This window comes from Gallus gallus, chromosome 2 (assembly GCF_016699485.2).
Source record: "Gallus gallus isolate bGalGal1 chromosome 2, bGalGal1.mat.broiler.GRCg7b, whole genome shotgun sequence".
Classification (NCBI taxonomy): Eukaryota; Metazoa; Chordata; class Aves; order Galliformes; family Phasianidae; genus Gallus; species Gallus gallus.
In genome coordinates this window covers 109,160,574-109,182,427 of record NC_052533.1, presented here as the reverse complement: position 1 = coordinate 109,182,427, position 21,854 = coordinate 109,160,574, and the positions used below count along the sequence as shown (strand labels likewise).

General features: G+C 36.1%; 1 protein-coding gene across 8 annotated transcripts in view; it reads left to right on the top strand.

Moving 5' to 3' along the window:
• The window catches only part of PCMTD1 (protein-L-isoaspartate (D-aspartate) O-methyltransferase domain containing 1), a 43,614-nt gene that overhangs the window by 7,137 nt on the left and 14,623 nt on the right, over positions 1-21,854 (top strand). For all 8 annotated transcript variants that reach the window (XM_015282593.4, NM_001031019.2, XM_046925301.1 and 5 more), the window contains 2 exons: positions 11,059-11,482; positions 15,673-15,775. In XM_015282593.4, the coding sequence (XP_015138079.1) occupies positions 11,176-11,482; positions 15,673-15,775 (410 nt within the window). In that variant the 5' untranslated portion in view covers positions 11,059-11,175. The remainder of the gene's footprint in view (positions 1-11,058; positions 11,483-15,672; positions 15,776-21,854) is intronic.

Sequence of the window (21,854 nt, the reverse complement as noted above, 5' to 3'; positions counted from 1 at the left end):
GTACAGTGCATAGCTGCTATATCAAACAATGACAAAGGTTCTGAACTTCCTTATCCTTGTAAAATATTTGTCTAAATGTCTTGAAATAGTCACTGAGGCATTTCAAAAAGTTCCAAGCCCTTTAGACTGCACCTGCTGTTAGTCCCATAGGTAAATTGTAACTTTGCAGCCACGTTTGCAATAGTACTTAATTCTTATTTGGAGACAAAATAAAACTATAATGCATAAACATTTTCAAGTTAAAAATGTGCTTATGTGTGTTGGCTCTCAGGGAAGTCCTATGGGGGTTTTTGTTCAATGTTGATAATGCTTAAAAGCTATGAAGATCAGGTGTGCTTGAAGTTGTTGGGAGATCAGAAGTAGGTTGGAATATTTGTGAAGGACAGGTAATTATTTGTAGAATGGTTCAAAGTACTGACTACTTAATGAGCTTTATTTGCAGTTTGGGTCACTGTCAACTCGATCAAGTTTGAATTCTTAGTAGTTCACATTTTTGTGAACTTGTGTTTTAATTTTGTGATCTTAGCTGTAGAAGCTTGTCAGTATCTTAGGCTATGTAGATTAAAACAGTGGTATAAGAGGATATGCAAAACAATACAACAAATAAGTTGTAAAACTTCCCATTGTCTGCTTCCCCATTCTCCCTTGTCAGTTGTCTTCAAAAGAATGCTCTAAGTCTTGACTACTGTAAATGAATGTCAGCACTATTGTAAAAGCATTTCTGTGCTCTTACAAGGAATTGGTAATACTTGAGTAAGTGGAGAAGAAACAATCTTGTAGTTATCTTAAACAAAACAAACACAGAATCTTAAAAATAACCAAACATGGAATGTAGCTAGTTAGAGATTCTTTTTTGGGGTATGATTTAGAAAGCAAACAGAAATCAGTTTCTCCTAAATTTATGCAAGCTTTTTAGATATGTTGGAACTTAGATGAAAAGTGTAATGCCACCTTATTTCAGAAAGCAGTTGCAGTTTTTTACTGGACGTAGGTTCCTGTTATTATTCTATATTTTCAGAATCTGGTCTTGCATCAAGGTGTTTCCTTCTGAAACAGTCCTCTTAGTTATAAAGCAGGGGTTGTTTTATTTTGTGATAGAACTTTAATCCAGATTCACTTTTTCATAGCAATAAGGAATGAGTATTACCTTCAGATACAAAATATAATTAGGCATTGATGGTGTGTGTTTTGCCATGTTCAGTGGCTTTAAGGATCAGGATGTTGAAGAGGGCAAGACATCTGTCATCATCAAAACAGAATAGGGTTTGATTTGTCTGCTAGTGACACCATTGTTTTGAGAAAATTCAAGTGAGTAGACTTGGGCAGATTGCATTTGTGAATGTAAGAACATTTGAATTACCACTTTCAAACAGGAAGCCTTCAGACATGATTTGCAATTAAAGTTTCAGAATTCAGTCTAGATAAGTTAAGGACTGGATATGTCTGTCACTTGAGCCTTAATTTAGGCACCCATGGCCAGTAGTGAGACTAAGCGTGTATTCTCAGAAGGCAGCCCCAAGCTCACATACACAGCTGATGCATACATAAATATGTAGCTTCACATGCATGTTAACACTGGCAGAAAAGATAGCTCTAGTGCAAGTACAAGCAGTACCAACTGCTTAACTCTGTTGCTGTTTCTGGATGGTTAGGCTGATACTAGTGGGGCATGCATCCATGCATACATACAGTGTGGATCTCTCAGTTGCTGGGGTTAGACACCTGTTCTGCCTGTAATGGGCCATTGGATGTGCTTATTCTCCGTTGTCTCTTTGTATGCACACACCTATGAGCAGCCCCCTACCTGTGACACCCCAGGTTCTCCAGCACTGGCCTTAGACCATTCGCTCCAGGAGCTGACTCCTCCAGTTACCTTGCTCAGACACTGACCCCTGCCCATCGTCCCCAGGTGGCCTCACTTGCCTGTGGGCAAGTCCATTTTGGTGCTCCTTGTGACCTGACCTGCATATGCTCATCCCCTTCTCTGCTGGCACCAGGAACACTGTTTCCTGTGACCTACTACCACATGGGACCCAATTGCAGCTGTTGAGACTTCTGTACATGCAGAATAGAGCCCTGTACTTAGAAGGAAGAGTTAGGAAAAGAGTTAAGTGAAAAGACAGGACAGACAGTGGTGACTGGGGGAGTACAGGTAGACACTGACCAGCAAGCTACTCACACATGACCTGTCCCTTCTGTCACCTTAGCTCTCAGTATTACCATGCATAACAGCTGTGGTGTGATCCCCACATGCTGTTCCCCTGTCTCCCGTGATAAATATGAGTCCTTGTAAGCAGCAGGCTTACAGGTGCTCTGGAAAAGGCCCAGTGATGACTGAGGTGGAGCAGTCAGTGGCTCTTGGTGGAACCCTGGGAGGAACTGCAGCAGGCTGGTTGTTTGGGCTCCCCTGCTTGCTAGTGTGCCTGCTCTTTTGTGTGGTAAATAGGTGCTGTCAAATAATGGGTTTAATTATTTGCAGGTGTAGTTGAAAATGTATGGTAGAAGTGGCAACCTGGCCATATAGGCGTGAATTAAAGTGATATCGTTACAGAAACCATACTCCACCTCCCAGTGTGTTTTTGTTCCTGTTTGTGGCTTTGTGCTTTAAATGGGAACAGGGAGAATGCTAGAACAATCACATGAAACTTTGTGGATCAGTGTTTCGTAATGGGCTTTGATGACAGTACCAATGTTCTAATTCTAGTTTGTAAAATAAGGAGCTGAATTTCGTTTTGTTTTCCTGGATAGCTCTTGTATTTGCATAGGGATTTTTTGGGGTAGATTTTTAATATGCATTTAGTTCATACTTTATTTGTAGATCTTGAACATTGCAGTAAGTCAATGATTTAGTAAGAACCACATGGGGTAGTTGGTCTCTATATAAAGTAGGCATTAGACATCTTAAAAAAACATGGATTTGTTATGGACAAGGTTGAGCCTTTAAGTAATAGCTATTGACGTATGAATCAGCATGCATGTAAACCAGTTCTATTTCAGAAAATGAGTGGATCCACTGTGGTGCTTCTGGAAGCTGGCAGTAGTGAAATACTGATGATGAAAGTTGGGATACAAGTGTAAGCCATGCTCATACATGCCTCTTGAAGATTACAGGCCCAAGTAATAAAGTATGTTAAATAAATATCTTAAAATATACTGTTATATTGTACTGGACCATTTTAAGAATCTAATAAACAGGATCAAGACTGAAAATTCTTTAAGCAATGTCTTATGGAGGGGTACATAATAAATAAAACTTGATGTTCTTAGGCTGTGGAAGTAAACATTTTGATAGTATAGTACTGAGTTGTTTATGGTGTTATTGCATGCTGTTGTGATGCATTTGGAATTATGTCTAAAAGACCACAAAATACAAATGTTTTATAGTATGCTTCAAGTTCAGTTGCTGATTTTTATTATTTTCTGGGGGGAGTGCTGTAAATACATAGCTTTGGGATGAGGTTTCAAGTGTCAGGAATGTAACCATCTTCTATTTTTACTCTTGACCTCATTTCTATTTTCTTTTGCTAAAGGCAACAGACTTATGTTGTTCTGTTGCTGCTGGAAGTGAGTTATTTAAATAACTTGAAATGTTTATGCACAATAAGCTTTTGAACTTCAGCACAAGCTGAAGTAGTGAATTTTCTGTCATAAGCCACATTTATCCTACTGAAAATTATGTGAACTGTGACTTGATCCACTTAAGACTGTAGCTGCAGAAACTGTATGTGTGTTAAAAGTTCAGGAGACTGTTTCAGTTTGTGTACTAAACCTGCTTTGTAACTTATTTTACAAGATGTATAGCGCTCTCCCTCTCCAACTGACTGCTTTACAGAGGTGAAGGAGTTTCATTTTACTTTGTGGTGTCTGGTTTGCTACCTTCTGATCGTCACCACAAACTAAATTATTTTCATTCATGAAGAGAAAAACTTGTTTTTAAGACACTTAATGTTTGACTGTTTCAGCTCTTATAAGCCTGCTTGCAAGGAATATTCTCTGTTAAATATTGCTTAGCAGAGCTGTTTATTGTGGTGATGAGTTTTGCAGCTTGGTCTTTCTGTAACTTACTAATTTCTGTAAAGCAGGTACATGAAAGCAAACTCAAGGTTCTGTCAGACATCTGTGTACACAGAGAATGCATATCCGTCTTCTGAAGTCTCCTGATGATTTAGTCTTGCTGGTGAAGAAGCCAACATTATCTGGTACCTGCTGTTTCTGTGAGTCTGTTAGATTCTCCAGGGTATCTTTGTATGACAGAGCAGCAGTCCTCCAGTTTTTACTTTGAAGACTTAAAATAGTTGTAACCTGGGAGCAGCAGAGCTGTAGGAATCCTTTTCAGTAGCTAAGTCCTTCAAGGAGGTTGCACTGTAAGAGAATTGTTGGTGGGTTGTTTCACGGACTCTGCTGGATGGAAGGATCAGAGCTTTTCCATATTACACTGGGGCACTGAGTTAAGATGACATTGTTTTGAGATATTCCAGTGGGACTTTGGCAGGTCACTGGGACATCTTGAGCTCCACAGAGGTGAGATCACTTTATGCAGCATCATGCAAACAGCAGGATCAAGCCATAGCTAACATTCCCTCATTAAAGTATGCATATAACTTCTCCATATTTTGTTAGATTTTTATATGCCTATAACAACTGATGTATGGCTGACTGCTAATGATAAGCGTCAGGGTGGCAAATTTGTTTTGATGACATACTACTTATCCATATATTATGATAGAGTGTGTCATGCTGCTCTGGTGCATTACTAGGGATGTGAGACAGCTTTCCTGTCTTTCTGTGGGATATAATTAAGAAAGGTCATCTAGGGGCCTGGAGGATATTCTAGGATGTGAAAACTGGAGCTAGGTCTCTAACCATAGTGACAACTGTCATAAGCATAGCCTGAAATAGAGAGCACGGTTGAGGGCTACCTCTCTGAGGATATAGAGCTACTTTAGTACTCTTATGGTATAGATCTACACCTTTAAATTTCAGGAACTAGCCTGCACTTGAGGATTCACCCCAGTACTACAGACTACATTGTTGAATTTCCCAGGTGGAAATGCTGAATTTATTTCTTTCAAAGTAGGTATTCAAAACAACTTTATGGTGTCACAGTTCGGAAACTGTTTTAAGAAGAAACTTCTGAGGCTTACAGAGGGTTCTTTTTTATCATCTAGATTTTGAGCAGTAAAGAGAACTGAGTTGCATTATGGTGGTAAACTGCAAATTCAAAGTTCCACTTGGAAATGCTTGGATTTTTATTTGTTCTATAAAGGAATGAATTTTCAAGTCTTAATCAGTAAATTTGAAAACAGGCGTGGCATACAGAACTTGTGTGTAGAAAATGCTCATTTTGACATTCAATCTTGTCATTGTTTGAAGAGGGTAGATCAAATTTCAGGTGAGGAATGAAGCCAGTTTAGAAGAAAATATTGAAAAAAAGAAGTATCCCAGCCCGAAGAAAGGAGGAGAGAAATTTCTAGGTGGAAAATAACCAAAATTCATTTTTTTAATTTTAATTAAAAAAAAACACAGTTTACAGGAACTGAAAACAAATTATGAAAGTTAAGGGGGGGGGGGGGAAGGAAAGAAATCCACTTGTACAGGTACAGCAAAGATGGTCCAAAAAATTATACCACCTTGTGTAACTCTGAAGGTGGAAGTAACTTTACCGTGAAATCTGCGCTGATGTCTTTATCGCTGCTCATACATTCGTGGAGCCATGAGCCTCAGTGCATCTTCTGAACACATCAAATACTGTAAACAGTACTGCACTTTTTTTCAGGGGACTGGAGAAGGAGAAAGAAAGTGAAAGTAAGGGCACACCTGGAATCTTGTATAAACATCTGTTGAAGGCCTGATCAGGAGGATCAGGGTTTAAGCTTACATCAGACTTGACAAACATTTTCTGCCCAAGTAGGTCAATGCAATTCAGGTTAAGTCAGAAGTCATAGCTGTTTACATTCATTTGGCTTAGCTTTAATCCTGTGGTCTGTTCCTTTTTCCATTGCTATATTGCAAAGAACCTTGAAGTATGCTACGAATGGTGTATTAAATTGGAGGACTGATCATACTTGTTTTTGTATTTGTTTCTGTTGAACTTGAAAAGCTTCTTGAAATGATCTACATGGACAGGTTAGGAGGGAGTGCTCTTGAGTGAGATGAGTCTACTAGATTAAAAAAAAAAAAATTAATGGCGTTTCTAATAGTTTCTCTAAAGTCACCAGTAGTATGCTGCCATACTCTGAAAGCAACCATTTTCTTCCTTTCTAACCTATTTGAAGTGAGAAAGCAATAGCTGTGGAAGAGGGCAGTTCAAGTAGCAGTTATTCTTCCCAGAACATCTAGACTTTGTTGCTTCTAGTTGTGCTTTAATAAGAAGACATGAGTACAGAAGTTCTGGAACTGTATATGAAGACTTCAGTTTTGGTATCCAACTGTCAATTCTAGGTGTTTTTTTTTGAGTCATGTATTACAGTTGCTTCCAGCACACAGTTCATATTTTGGTTTTCTCCAATTTTTGCATGATGAAGGAAGGCAGTGTTGTAATTTCTTTGTGGTTTTGAGTTGAATTGCCACTGCTTATGGCACTTTTACAATACTTGGTAGAACAGAGGAAGATAAATGAAAAATGGAATACTTTGCTTGTAGAGAGTCATTGGAGAGGACAAGAATAGGCAAAATATGATCACATTCACTATTAGTTTCTCTCATTACTATAACTGACTCTAGTAGAAGCAGATTTAATACTTGGTTGGTTGCCCAGCAAATTTTAAGCATCTGCTGGTGAGATTAAGGTTGCCAACTTCTGCCACGAGGAAACAAACTGTAAAATGGACTGTATTTTTTTCAGTCCCTTGTGTCATGTCTGGTCAGTTTTCTCCTCTTGCAGGGGAAGCACTTTTCAGGAAACTTAACAGCTGGTTCCTGTATCTAATTTTATTAGTAGCTTTGTGGTTTGTTTTTTACCTCTTCTGTGTGTGGTTCCCCCCAGAAGAGGGAAGGCTCACCAGGGAACTTTGCATGTCCCCTTTGAACTGCAGGGAATGCATTGCAGTCCAAATTCAGTGTGATGAGAGAATTTCAGAGATGATGTGTCAGTGACAGTAGGATTTTCTCAGACTGCATTAGTTCTGAGGAGCAGATGTGAAAATATGGATAACAGCATCTATTATACTTTGTTTTGGTTTTCATCCTTTGAAACCAGATAGCAGTCGAGATGGGCTAAAGGACATGTCAATATTACAAAATGCTATATATTATTATATAGATCTGGAAAGGGCAAGACTTTATCTATCAAATTAACTGAATAACTTTTCTATGTGGTATTCAGTCTAAGACAAGTGTGTGGACTTTGCTGACCTGAGCCAGCATTAACGTTAACTTAAAATATAAATATACTTGTAAGGCTTCTGAGCTGTGCAAAATTTGATTAAGAGCTGGCAAATAAAACTTGACAAAGCTTGTATCCAGTTACTGACTTCTCACGTAATAGTGCGTGGCATGTAAGACAGTTAAAATACTCTCAAGTTATGGTTAAAATAAACTTGCCAATATTTCTTAGATTCACGTAGCCCAAGAACATGTGTTCAATTAATGTAATAGTATTTGTTTTCACGTGTTCTTTTAATAAACCACAACCCTTCCCCCCAGAAAGCAACAACAGAAAAACCCCAAGCAACCAACCAAATTAGAAAATAATTCAGATGGGGAATTCCAGTGAAACTGATTACAAGCAAGTTAGATGCAAGTCAGAGGTATTGTGATGCAGTTCTGTGGCCTTTTACAGAAGCTGAAAACTGTTGACCTTTCATTTTTATTGTAGATATGAGAAATGTTAAGGTAAACTTCTACATTTCTTAAAATACGTAGAATGAGAAACAGATGTTTAATTAGTTTTAATCAGTGAATGAACTTCTTAAAACTTCATTGACATTCTAATTCTTAAACTACAACTTCTTCTGGATGCTGTATTCCAGGGATTTCTAAGGCTAAAGGTAATGACTGCATTTCATTAATTTTAGGCATCTTTCTCTTCTATGAATTTCTGTATCTCTATGTAAAATAGTAATTAGAATGCTAGTTATGCTGTGCCTTGGCAGATGTTGCAATTTAGGTATCTGTAAGCTCCACAGAATGCTTTCTATAAGCTTTGCAGTGTGCAGCTACATCAAATGTTTTTACCAGGGCATGTTCTACTCTGCTTGTTTTGATCCTGGGTCAGCTGTCAAAAGGACAGCACTTGGACTAACTTGCCTTTTATTTTCCTCTAGCCTCTACCAAAATAACTTGTGTGGGATGGTTTCATTTCTGTATTTAAAACAATAGAAAACAAGAGACTTTGTGTGTCTCTTGCCTCTGGAAGCAAGTAATTTTACTTTCATAAGGCAAAAGCTTATAAACAAGCATTGGAAGGAAGTGTTTATGCCTTAACAAGGTATTTCTCTACAGCACAGGAATTCATTGTTCGTGAAAAGACCATAACTTACTGTGTTTTCAATGCATGTCATCACTTGAAAGTGTGGTGCCACTGTAGTAACTAACTTTCACTATCAGATAATCCCAAGAACATAAAATTAGACAATACCTAAATTGTTTTACTACAGTGACTACCTTGAAATTACCATGTGTTTTCTGTTGCAAAGTAATTTCATGTGAAACAAGATATCATCTCATAGAAACTATAAAGCTTTAAGTTGAGAGAAAGGGCTTTTTTTCCTTCAGAGCAGTTTTGCTTGCTCACCAGAGGAATACAGAGATGGTGAAGTTCTCCATCTGCTGGCATGAGGTAGTGAATGCATTCTACAGGTAGGTCTGGAAGTGCTGTTTCTTAACTTTAGCAGCTGCATTAATCTTTAAACATAACAATCAAGTTTTTGCTTTTTAGTTCAAAATCTTTCTAACTGCATCTCTCAAGGCAATCAAGAATCTTGTAGAGTGAAGGGATGGCAAGAGCTGTTGTTTTAGTTGCTGTTAATTTTAACTAGTTATACTGGTTTTGGCTGGGATAAAGTTAACTTTCTTCATGGTAGCTCATTTGATGCTGCTTTGTGGGTTGATGATACTGTTGATGACACTGTTTTATGTGTTGTTGAGCAGTGCTTATACAGAGATAAGATCTTCCCTGTTGCTCACGTTGTCCTGCTAGTGAGAAGTTGGGAGAAAACTCAGCCAGGACAGCCTACTCAGACTTGTCAAACAAATGTGTATCCAATACCATATGGTGTCATGCTCAGCACAGATAGGCTTTTGCAAAACAGGAATTTGCTGGATTGTGTTGGAGTAATTTTTGATGAAAGGTTACGTTCACTTCAGAAATATCAAATACATTTGTTTGAAGAAGCAGATGGATTTTTATTTAAAAAAGGTGGTACTAAATTTGATTAAAGAATCAGTGTGTATATGTGTATTTTTTGTGTGAGCAACAATATCATATCTGGGTTGAAATAATCCAGACTGTTTGTGGAATGTCCCTATTTTGTAGAGAATAGTTGTAGCCAATATTTTTGTTTGTAGCATGCAGAAGTGAAGTAATGAAGGTGTGGTGCTTGCTTATTATAAGGGAACTGTGAGGTCAAGGCCTGAACCAGTGACTGAGTACCTGGTGAAGAGATGTGGCCACCTCTGGGAGCACAGGTGCAAGCAATTGGGACATGCAAATGTCCACCCCTCCCTGACCTCATTTAAGGGCTGGTAGCTGTGAGGGAAATGTCTCTGGAGATTGTTTCCTTCTGGGAGTTTTCAGTGAGCCCTTTGCCTTTGTAACAGAGTAGGCTGTTCTTTCCTTATTACAGGTTTTATGACCAATACCTTTCACAATTTCTCCTAAAATTGGTTGGAGACAATTTCATACTTCTACTTGCCTGATACGCTTAGGTTCTTCGCTACATGTTTAACATACTACTTGTCATTATACCTTTAGAATGATACTTTTGGAAATAAAAAAGTCTACCTTTTTATATTGAAAGACGGTATTTTATAATATAATTATATATTCTTCTTGAGAAAAGTCTCCCAGATATTGGCAGAAACAACTAGTGTTCGGACTTGAGTTGTATATTATGTTTGATGTATTGTTCAACAAATAAAACTAGGTAAAGGAAAAGAGGAAAGTAAATTGACAGAAGGGCTAAGATTCTTTGTATTTTTCTTGTTATTTTGGTTAAGATGGAATTGTAAGTAATATTAATAAACTAGCTCATTTTGGGTGAGCTATTCATCTATAACTGGTGGATTAAAACCATGTTTTTCTTTCCAATATTCAGTTCCTATTTTGCTGATAATTTACGTAACAAATCCAGATGTTAACATTTTGAATATCAGAATTCAGTGGTTAGTATCATAACTGCAGATAAAATACCATTCTGAAGGAATTACTTTGAAGTGACTGTTCTATGTAGAATTCGTAGAACTTTCTAGTCACTTAAAATCTTGCAAGCTAATAACAGGTTTTAGGTACTGAAGGAGAAATAGTACTTGTTTAGTTCCTTTAGATCCATTAGGAGAATTTCAGGATGGTTCCCAGTTGCTGAATCCAGAACAGTGCGGTTTTCTACACCTGTATTCTGGTTTGACTCAAGTGAATATCTGAAATGCATCTCATGGTCATTACCAACTGCCTGGCTTTCTTTGGCATGATTGGTTTCTGAGCATGTTAGCTCAGTTCCTTTAAAGTTCAACTAAATTTGTGTGTGCTTCATCTGCTGTTTGGTATTTAGTTCTCCAAACTTGTCCAGAGCTAGTCCAAAGATGGTTGGCTCCACAAATGTAGTAATGGGTGAGAGTCTCTTAGTACTATGTTTTTGCAATCCGTATAAACTCTCATGCTGTACTGCTTGCTAATGTAGACAGACAGTGAAATATTAAAGTTAAGCTGGAAACATTGGATTGTGTTGATATGAATCTGAATGGCAGATGTTTTTTTGATCAAGTACTATGTCCAGACTATAATAGTTCTTCTTGAAGTGGTCCAATGCTAACAATGTTTCATCACCCTCTAATAACTGTTGATTTATTTCTCTAGAAATTGAAGTTATGTAACTTTCTTTTTTTCTTTTTCCCCCTCAGGATTCATTTGTGATGTGCTTTTGAAAGAGCAACGAAGGATCTGTTACTAAATGCTTTTGGGAAAACTCTCCTCCTGATGTATTTTGCAAACTAATTGAATCACCATAGAAATTCAGCATGGGAGGAGCTGTGAGTGCTGGAGAAGACAATGATGACTTAATTGATAACTTGAAAGAAGCTCAGTATATCCGCACTGAGAGTGTGGAGCAAGCCTTCAGAGCAATTGATCGTGGTGATTATTATCTGGAAGGATACAGGGACAATGCTTACAAAGACTTGGCCTGGAAGCATGGAAATATACACTTGTCAGCACCTTGCATTTATTCTGAAGTCATGGAAGCTCTGAAGCTTCAACCTGGATTATCTTTTCTAAATCTGGGTAGTGGAACCGGATATTTGAGTACAATGGTGGGATTAATATTAGGTAACTTTGAAAATATTTATTTTAATACACTGCTACTGCAATAACGTATTTTTAGAAGATTATACAAGCCTTGTAGAACTTACACTTCTTTAAAAGTAATAATAATGATACATAAAACTGGATTTAAAAAAAACCTATTTTTACAATGTTGTATGTTATCTATAGGCTGTAGATAAGCTGTTATCTACAGATGCTTCTGTCCACTGGCATTTCACAGTGTTTTGGAGGAAGTTTGTGCTTGTCTTTCTGTAGCATAGAATTTTAATGTGAGAGGAAACAGCCTTTCATTGCTCAAAAGGGAAAAGCATAGAGGAGCAATCTGAGAGCTAAAGTTCTCGTTTGCATTTGCACTATATTTCTTCCATAAATTGCATAAATATAAATTGTATTGGCTCATGACTCTTGAAGAAACTTAATTGAAAACTAAGTGTCCTTCAGCATGCAAACAATTCTTTTAAGATACGTTTATTGAATTAGTGAGGAAGTTCAGGGATGTAGACATAAGAGTGCTTAAGCTCTGCAGGTCTGTAGGTTTTGAAGCTATCTTACTTACCGTTATGTTCTTTATTCTATCTTCAAATTCACCTTCGTTATGTAGAAAGGGTATAATGATAAATTTCTGGTTAAATTTAAAATTTTGAAACCTATCTTTAGAAGAAAGAAGGCTTTAATTTTCTCCCCTCAATGTGATACTTAGAATACAAAGCACTTATGCTAGAAAGTATGTTTATATTTCATGTATGAATTTCATTATATAACTATTTATTTTAGTACATAGCTCTTACAGGTGTAATTTTAGTGAGTATTAAATGGATTTTTTTCTGTAGAAAACCTTCTAGCAGGTCGTATGTTTTGTTGTGTGTTGATAGACAACACAAATCTGAAATGTGAGGAGCTGGTTTGATAGATTTCAGTTTTTATCATTCTCACTGATTTAAAAAGTAGAAATTGTCCCTAATACATACATAACAAACTTCATTTGTTGGCATCTCTAGCAGCGTCTTTTGTTCCAGTTAATAAATTCAGTGGCAAAGGTACTGTTCTCATGTGGAAATAGAAATTATGTTCATTAACAAGTAAAAATTTAAACTGAAGATACCTGCTTGAATAGAGTTCCTTTGTACTTTTGGAGGGTGTTTCTGTTTAACAGAATAGATTGGAATATTATGAGTTCAGTTCTGTGCTAAGAGTAACTGTGTAATAGTATTCATTCATTTGCCTGCTCTGTGTAAAGCTTTGTTCTTTCAATATTCCTCCTGAACTGTGATGTTCAAGAAATTGGATCATGTATATTGCACTTGTATTCATGTACTTCACCTATTTTGAATGGCTTTTCGTTACCTGTTGAATGCTCCTTTGCTAGATCCCCATCAAGCAGAATACTTGTCTTTCAGAATGTTATATGTGGAGTTTAAAAAAAAAAAAAAATTAAAAAGAGAAAAGTCTTGTCTTTGAGTATTAGATGGGCTGACAGCCCCCTAAGGAACACAGGTAAGCTACAGCTGTTCCATGTTTCCAACTCAGATGCTGATACATCCTTAGCAGTGCTGAGGAGCCTGGAGCAGTAGCTGTTCATCTACATTTAGAAGCAGGCTTCCCATGTTTCCACAGTGCTTCATTTTCTTATTTTCTGCTCCCATTGATAAGATCAGTAATTATGTATAATAACTCTTCTTTATTTTAGTGTTTTAAACCGTAAAGGAGTAGAAACATAAATATGCTTCTGATAAATACATATAGATACGTACTCCAAAAGTAATACATCCTACTTATTTCCATGGAAAATACAACTGATACAAAGAGCACAATCAAGCTATTTGATAGAGCAAATTCTCAGCTGCAAAACATTATTTTTTAGCATGGTCATTGCCATTAGCTAAGCATTTTTGCCAGTGATGAACAAGAGTTTGCATGCAGTGCTCTCAAAATCTGCACCAACAGAGATGACCTTCTGTCACTACTGCTGAAATGCACCACCCACCACCTCACTGTGTTCACTGCCGCTGTTTGGTTTCTGTGAACATTCAGCAAGCATCAGTGAATGTCAGTGGCTGCCATTTTTTCCACATGAAGGAATTAAGTGATGCACCTTTGCTCCATATGCACTTCCATGTCAGACTGCTGCTCTGCTGCAATCTGTCTCACAGCAACAAAATGGAATATTGGTGGGAAGGCTCAATCTCTGACATACTATTAATACCCACCTCTGACATTGTGGGCCAACATAATAAAGCAGGAGGTGTTACTTTTGGAGCAGACTTTGTGTATGCATATTTAAAAGCCCACCTGTTTTTAAACAAATTTCAGTATGCAGTGTGAATAGTAATGGAGAACCACATGTTCTTTGACAGTAGCTGGGTATCTTCCAATTTGACACTATAGTGGGTATATTTTTTGCCGTGCTGTCAAAATGAGATTAAATTAGCAAGTGGTAAGTATAATGATGTGTGTGTGGGGGGGAAAAAGTTCTAAAGAGACTAACTGTTGATGCTATTAAAGTACATAATTCAAACTAGATGGTGGAATTGTGTTGAATTCCACTGAAAGAGATCAGTTCACTCTGGAGAGTAACGGAAAAGTTGGTTTCTGGTTTTTAAAATGAGTGACTCCTTGACATCTGCAAATTTACTGATGAAAGAATAGAATCTACTTGTATTTCTGTTCATATTATGGTATATTACAACATGACAGCATGTTGCATTCACAGATTTAATTTGAAATTGCCAGGGCATTTACAGTTTCTTAGCTCTTTGTTGTCTTTTTTTTTTCAAAATTGAGTATTGTAAGGAATATGAGTAATTTTGGGACAGGAGACATCAATGCATTTTTTTACTTTAAGTTGCGAGACCAAAGGAATGGCAATTTTAGTAGAAGAAAGCATGCATTGGATGCTCCTGCATGTTACAGAACTGCACCTATGCTGGTTGGGAATGTGGTAGGCTGTTATTGTGCAAGGGACCATTAAATAAGCATTCCTCTTAGGGTATCTTTTGTGGTGTTTCTCTTAACATGATGGTTGATAAATTTAAATAGATGTGACTGTCAACAGGAAGTACATGTTTTCACAAGTTGAAACCCACTGAAAGATCTACCTACCTCTTGGCTGACATTAGAGAGGTCTCACAAGCAGTGCATATAGCTTGGTTTTATTTCATCTGATAGAAAATATTGTGTTATGTTAAGAACTGTAATTAGTAATCACTTCAGTGATGCATAGTAGGTTTTGTTATATTGGAGAAAAAGTTTTTTCAGCAACTTTTTTTTTGTAATTGGTGTCTTAAGAAAACTATTTCTTTGGAATAACACCTTTGAGCTAAATACTTAAGCAAGGTTTAGAATTACGGATTATATAAATCTAAATTTTGTCTGGTATTACTGATATTTGCTTTCTTTTCTTTCTCTTCTCTCTCCTTTTTCCAGTTGTGTTCCAGTGACTAAAGTAACTGGGCTACCGACTATATGTTAAATACACACATAAAACTTCACAGTGAATATGTCTGATTCAGACTCTTCCCTGATGTAGAAAATAGTTATAATACTGTCTCATGATTTCTTCTTGTTCCTGAAAAATAGCTCTAACTTTTAGCACACAAATTAACTTGGAAATGTACTTGGATTTGATTGCAGGATCAATCAGTGCTGCAGCTGTAGTGGTATTGTGATGAATGAACATAATGTGGCCAGTTGCCATGTTCTAGGTGGAAGTTAAATGCTATCTGAGTAAAGCAGGAGCAGACTTCTGCAAAATAGAAGAACAGATGCAATTGTGGGAATATAAAACAAAACCTCTGAATTGTCAGAAACTAAGGAAACCTTTTAAAATTAAAAGAACACAATAAGAACTAAATCATAATGTGAAACTGTTGTCTTCCAAGTAAATAACTTGTTGAAAAGGAAGTTGTTCAGACTGTAATAAGTCAAGATTTTCTGCATCCTTATGATTAAAAATTATTTATATAAAACTGTTTTGCTGCAATTCTATTACTGTTCTTTATATTTTTTCCATCTATTGACCTTTTACCTTGTTTTGTTTCCTCTTAAGCATCCATAATGCAGATACAAAAGTATGTTTGCATAGCTGTTTGGAGACTTCAGTGTTTATGTGATGTTCCTACTTTTACAGGCAAAAGTACAGTATTGTTCTATATCATTGAGCTGTGACTAAAGAAACTGCTGTTTTTTATTTACAGGACCTTTTGGGATAAATCATGGAATAGAGCTTCATTCAGATGTGGTAGAATATGCCAAGGAAAAATTGGAGAGCTTCATAAAATATAGTGATAGCTTTGATAAGTAAGTATCTCATTTGTTTAGTTCACTTTGCAGCAACTTTTTTTTTTAAACTGACCACATCATTGCTCACAAGTTTAGAGAGGGGAGTAGAAGAATGGCGTCACACATGGTAAATGGTATTTGTTACTGCAACATAAAACTTCCAGTTTGTCAGTCTAATTCACGAGGTAAGTTAAGGCTTAGGAAAGAAGACTTTGAAGTGTGACAGCATTCTTGCTGTATAGTACTTAACAGAATTGATCTTGCTGCATTTTGGGAATGTGTGTACATGCACAAACGTGTATATACTGCGTGTACACGCGTATATATGTGACATGTACTATGCAGATGTCTTTTATAAGGCAATTTATATCTGTTCAGAGAGTTCTTATTGCATAACTGGACATCTTTCGGTACACAGTTAAATTCTAATTTACAACTGTTGATATCTGTATTTGTTTATTACCTGAAGAGGTGGACTTAGGAGTCTTCATCTGTGCTCAGGCACCACCTGTTCTTCCGGATTTACTTCAGGTTAATAAGGCTTTGAGCCTTACTGGTTCGACTTAACAGGTTTTTTTTTACTAGTTTATAAGTTGTCCATAAGAATGTAGAATTTGGGCATCATTTTCAAAATTGAAAACAGTGCTCTAGCTAGGTAGGTCTGTTCTCTGTTAAAAAAACAAAAAAAAAACCTCTTCATAGACAGTAATTTCTCTAGCAGTAATTGTAAGGTAGCTGCTGGAATTTCAGAAAAATGTTTTGAACTGTAGACATAGCATAAGAGTCGCATGTCCTTACTCATTTTGTCTTGCTCAGAGGGGAGCAGAGAAAATTCTTTTTATCTTCTTGTCTTTGTAATATCTTTTAAGAACTGCTGTGCTTTTGATTTTCTGAGTTAGGACTCCGTTCAGTTTTTTCCTTACACCAAACTTCTAGAACTCTCATCAGATGAGAGACCATCCTTTTTCTGCTTTTATATAAAGGAAGGCTCTTCTACTTGGAGTGCCTAGTGCTACCTGTAATTAATTGCATTTGATTCTGTACTCCTAGCGTTAACTAGATTTTAGTTATTCAATTGGAAGAGTGTTGGAGGGACACAGCACTAAAACTATCATGTTTCAGTATGTGTATGTTATTACCATCGTCTCAAATTTAGTACAGGCTTTTACTGTTAGCTTATATTAATACATACAGAAGTGGGAACTATGGTCACTCATGATCATTATTAAGACTACATTAATTGCTCTATTACATAAGATGCAACTTATTACACAAGATGTAACTGTAATGAATTCCTGTGTGTACTTGTATTCCTGTGTATGTATTCTGACATACAAAAAGTTGACTTGGACTGAGAAGCCTTGCCAGTTCGGTAATTAACACCTTTATGTCCATAGATGAGAAGAAATTGAATTGGAGGGGAAAGCAAAGAAGTACGTTGTTAACAAAACATTGTTAAACAAAATCAATCTGATTAAGTTATGTGAATAAATACCAGAAAAGTGTGGTTTGTATTTAAAACTTTGCAAGAACCAGGGGGAAAAAAACCTAATCCTAATGTTGCAACACTTGGCATAACTGTATGGGTGCACATGTATTAAACATACTCACTTCCTTTAAACAGTACAAGATGTAAGTATTCTCAAAGCAGAAGAAATGTATTTTCTGCTAATTTAGAGATCGACTCTGGAGACAATGTTCTAAATGATGTGTTATGTACAGTGATAGTTAAATTTGTCTTTAGTTATATAGTGTTACTCCACTGAGGAGGAGGAGAAAAAGATCAGTGAGTATAATTTGTTTTCACTAATTTACATGTACATCACTTCGCACATACTCTTTAATAATCTACAACAGGAAAAATACGAAGTGCTGGCTATGTAAGCATCCTCCTCACTAACCTAACAAACATGTCTGAAATTTTTCTTATATAAATCTACTTGGTAATAATTGAAGTGCTGTTGACATAATACTGATTGACTGCTTGGGTTTTGGATTTACTGGAAGGCTTTATAATTCCGTCTGCACAGTTAATTTTGGTTAACTATGTATTTTAATATAGTTACTGAAGAAGGCCTGTTTTTTCTGTGATTGACTGGGTCATTTATGTTTATATATAGTATTTTCTGTATATATTTAAATCAAATATATACAATGTCTTCACTTTTAATCCGCCTGTTAAAGTAATGTGCTCTACGTCAGTAAAGCTAGTTTTGATTGTTATTTCAGGAAACTTTTCCTGAATTTTGGCCTGTAAAAAGAAATATACTTACTGAAAGTTGTGTGGACTTTTCTGAGCTTAACTACTGATTTGATTTGCTTAGTGCATGGAGGTAAGATCTTCCATCAAAAAGAATGCGTAAAATGTGCCTACTGTTGAATACTGGTGTATATCTGGAAGACATACATACTGTTTGAAATCTGATTTTATCTGACATAAACTGGTATGAATGAAGCTAATTGTCTCAATGGATGTATGCATGTTTTGAGGAAAAATATCTTGTGATCAGCCTCTAAAGTGTCTCATGGAGTGTAGAAGGAGCACAGATAATTGAGTTATGTGGATGGGAGTTCCGTGAAACTCTTCTTCCTTTCCTGTGTTCTTTAGTGGATAATATTCTGCAGTCTGAGCTGAATATTTGAAACAGTCACTTTCTGAAACAAAAGTAAAAGAGGGGTTTAACCTTAAATGATCCTTCAAAATCTTCAGCTTGGATCCTAAATAAATGCTTTAATTTTATTTGTGGTGTTCTTTCACTTGAAGCAGTAGACCTTTATCTTTGCATCTGACTTGCAGCATGAAGCTGGGTTATGATGATTTACTTTTTCTTTCCTTGATGAAACGAGATGTTTTGATGCCACTTTTCAAGGGGGAATGATACAGTGTTGTGTGATTATAATAGTGCTTTTTTGTTTCCTGATAAAAATATTGAAATGTAATTACATGTGTTTTTTTAATGATTTTTTTTAGTGATTGGTGTGGGTACTTGATTAAAGTCTGATAGCAGTGTAAAAGTAACACATGGTAATAAAGGATTTGAGATACTGTATTTAAAGGGTGTTTTATCCTTCAGTTGTCTGTTGAATTGTTCATTAGAGGAAAAGCTTTTCATACAGCTGTTTCAGAAAGACAAATAATTTCAGTTAGCACTTGTGTCTGTATCCATATTCCACCAATCTATTAAAAATACTTTTTTGTTTAAATTGAGATGGAATTGTTTCTTGAGAGAGGTAAAATACTGTCTTGGTTTTATTTGGTATATATTTTCCAGCAGAAGTAAAGGAGATTTGCCAGCAGAAGTAAAGGAGATTTGCCATCATCTGGATGTATTGTTATAGTTGAGGTGCAAAAGATTTTAGGTGTAGATAAAAAAAAAAAGGTATTCTTGACTTGGAAGTACATGTAAGACTCTCTTTTGTACTTAAAACCTTGAGGAGGGAATGCATGCCATTTAAGGGGGAAAAGAAATCATTCCTTAAGAAGGCTATCTGAAACACATTGTGCAAGTATCAGGCCCCACTTCACCTGTTTTTATTGAAGGGGAATGTGTTGTCTTTTCTGCTCCCAGTCAACTTCTAGACCTAGAATATCCAGCTTGGAGAGAGAGCCACAGGGCAAGGCTAGGTTGCCCATCTTCTAGCACCCTATCAAAAACCAAACCTGGGTAAGCTGAAGTCCCTGATGTGAAAGAGTCACCAAACCTTCTCAAGATCAAAAGAAACCACTTCAATGGTAAGTTACAAGAACCCTAGTACTACTTCTGGTATGACTGTTACGGGTTAAACTTCTTTCTGAAGTTCTGTAAGAAGATTATTGGCATTGAAAGATAGCTAAATCTTCCAACAGAGTATTTATTTGTTTTTTGTTGAAATTTAGGGCTCCTGGTTGAACGCTGCAAGCTCACTTTTGTAAAGCAGAGTTGAAGTTGAAAGTTCCTTGTGTATGCTTAAAGAAAAACTGCATTCTTTCCTGTGCACCTAGATAATGATAGCAATAAAAATCTGCAGGAAAAGCAACCTGTCTCAAACCCACTTGTGGCCTTTTCAGTTTATATTTCCTTTTTAACTTGGTCTTAGGTATGAATAGTGGAAATATCGTGCTTTTTTTATTGCCCTAGCTAGAAAAACATATGACAGTAAGAAGTTGAGAGGGATTCTTTGATGCTGGAAGTTAACATTTTCAAAAAGAAAATTGGCTTTTGAAATGTCTCTTTTGCAGTTAGAGGTATTAAAGAGAAGTAATAAACATGAACATCATAAACCAGGAGGCTCCAAAATTGGCAAACCAGCCTACTGCTTTCTAGGAAGAAAATAAAACTGTTTTCAAAGTGTTTGAGAGTTGGAGCAATCTATATTCTTGCTATCTCTAAACACATACAAAATATCTTTTAGAAATAAGATAAATTCTGTGGTGGACACTGCTTTTCTTCGGAAATCTCCAGCTGCTGCAAGTTTTGATAGTATTTAGAGCATTTGTTACATTAAAGTTGTTGAGAAAAACATCAATGCATTGTTGCTCCCAAGTCAAATTTGTAGCTTCACAAAAACCGTCAGTATACAATATGACAATTTTAAATCTATAAAACTAGCTTTTCTGCTTCAGTAAAAAAAGAAAGCAAATACTTCTGTCTACAGAAACAATAAGCTGTTTTTGAGACTTTCATCCATGAATTTACTAGGGTCCTGATGACAGACTGAGGTGATGAAACATTTTTTCACCTCCTTTTTTTTTTAGGAGTGCAGGTTTATTAAAGTTTGCTGGGAAATCGATTTAAAATATATATATATTCATTCCTTCGGGGTACTACTTTGCTTTTATCATCAAGTTGTAGTACATAATGAAGTTTAAGTTTATTAACCAGTGCAGAAGAGAGAGTAAGGTTAGTCATAAGCATTAAGGTCCAACATTCAAACCTGTCCTTATAACTAAGAGCTGTGTTTTTTGATATGTTTCAGTGAAGCTGATGACTATTAGAAATTATAAACAAGCAAGGTAGCTGAAGTCACCCGATAGAAGCACTAAAGCAATTTTATTCTAAAAACTGAGATAACAAACAGAAGTGAAGCTGGAGTGCATTTCCCACTGGCCTAGAGCATTACCTGGATGAGAAAAACGATCAGGAAAAAAATTACTGCATAGAAATCTTGCCAGCAGTACTTCTGGCTGTTTTTGTAATCCTAATAAAATTACCATTATTTGAATTGTATGTAAGGGACTTAAAAGTTGCTGCTGTAGATATTAACAGCTGCTTTGTTCTAGTAGTTCTTACATATTTTTGTTTCTGTTTAATGTTCATAGAGCACATGTAGAAAGGCCCCGTAAGTAAAACGTGTGTAACTTTTCAGGAAAGCCTGCTCGTAAGCCATGAGTATGCATTTACACATGAGCCAGACTTGTTAAGAGCTTTGATAAATGCATAAGCAAGGCAGAATAAAAAATACAAAAATACAATAGAAAAATACAAAAAAAAAAAGGAAAAAGCTTGCTCTCCTGCACTTCTGTTGTTCCATTTTTTAATATTGAAATAATTAACACTATGTAAAATTATTCTTTTATTACCTAATGCAATTCTTAGTGATAGGATCCTAAATGAAGATGATCACCAGGAAGGAATATGGGAAATATTTATTGAGAAATGGGAAAATTTATTCCTCTACTCTGCAGTATATAAGAAGCAACTTTGAATCTGGTTTTTACTTGATCCAGAATACTTCTGCAGTAAAGGTGAAAAATGCTAACAAGCCGTTCTGTGAATGTTGGGCATTGCTGTGGCATGGAATATTACAGACAGTCATGTTTCACCTTCACCTATGGTTTTCAAAGAATATAAGGCTTATGTCCATTTAAAAAATGAAATGGATTAAATGATCTGGAAGTTTCTTGAAAGTTTCTTTCTGGCTTTAGGTATACTCTGAGTAAGATTAGTAATTTATGAAATTGTTTTATATAGAAGAACCCCTGAGTGTATTATATTTTTAATATAAATGAGTGAGAGTTGGAACTTCCTAGATTATTTGCAGCTCTTCATTCTCTGAGGATAATCACAGGAAATACTTATTTTTCAGTTTCTGTAGGTGTGTTTTAAAATAAAATGAT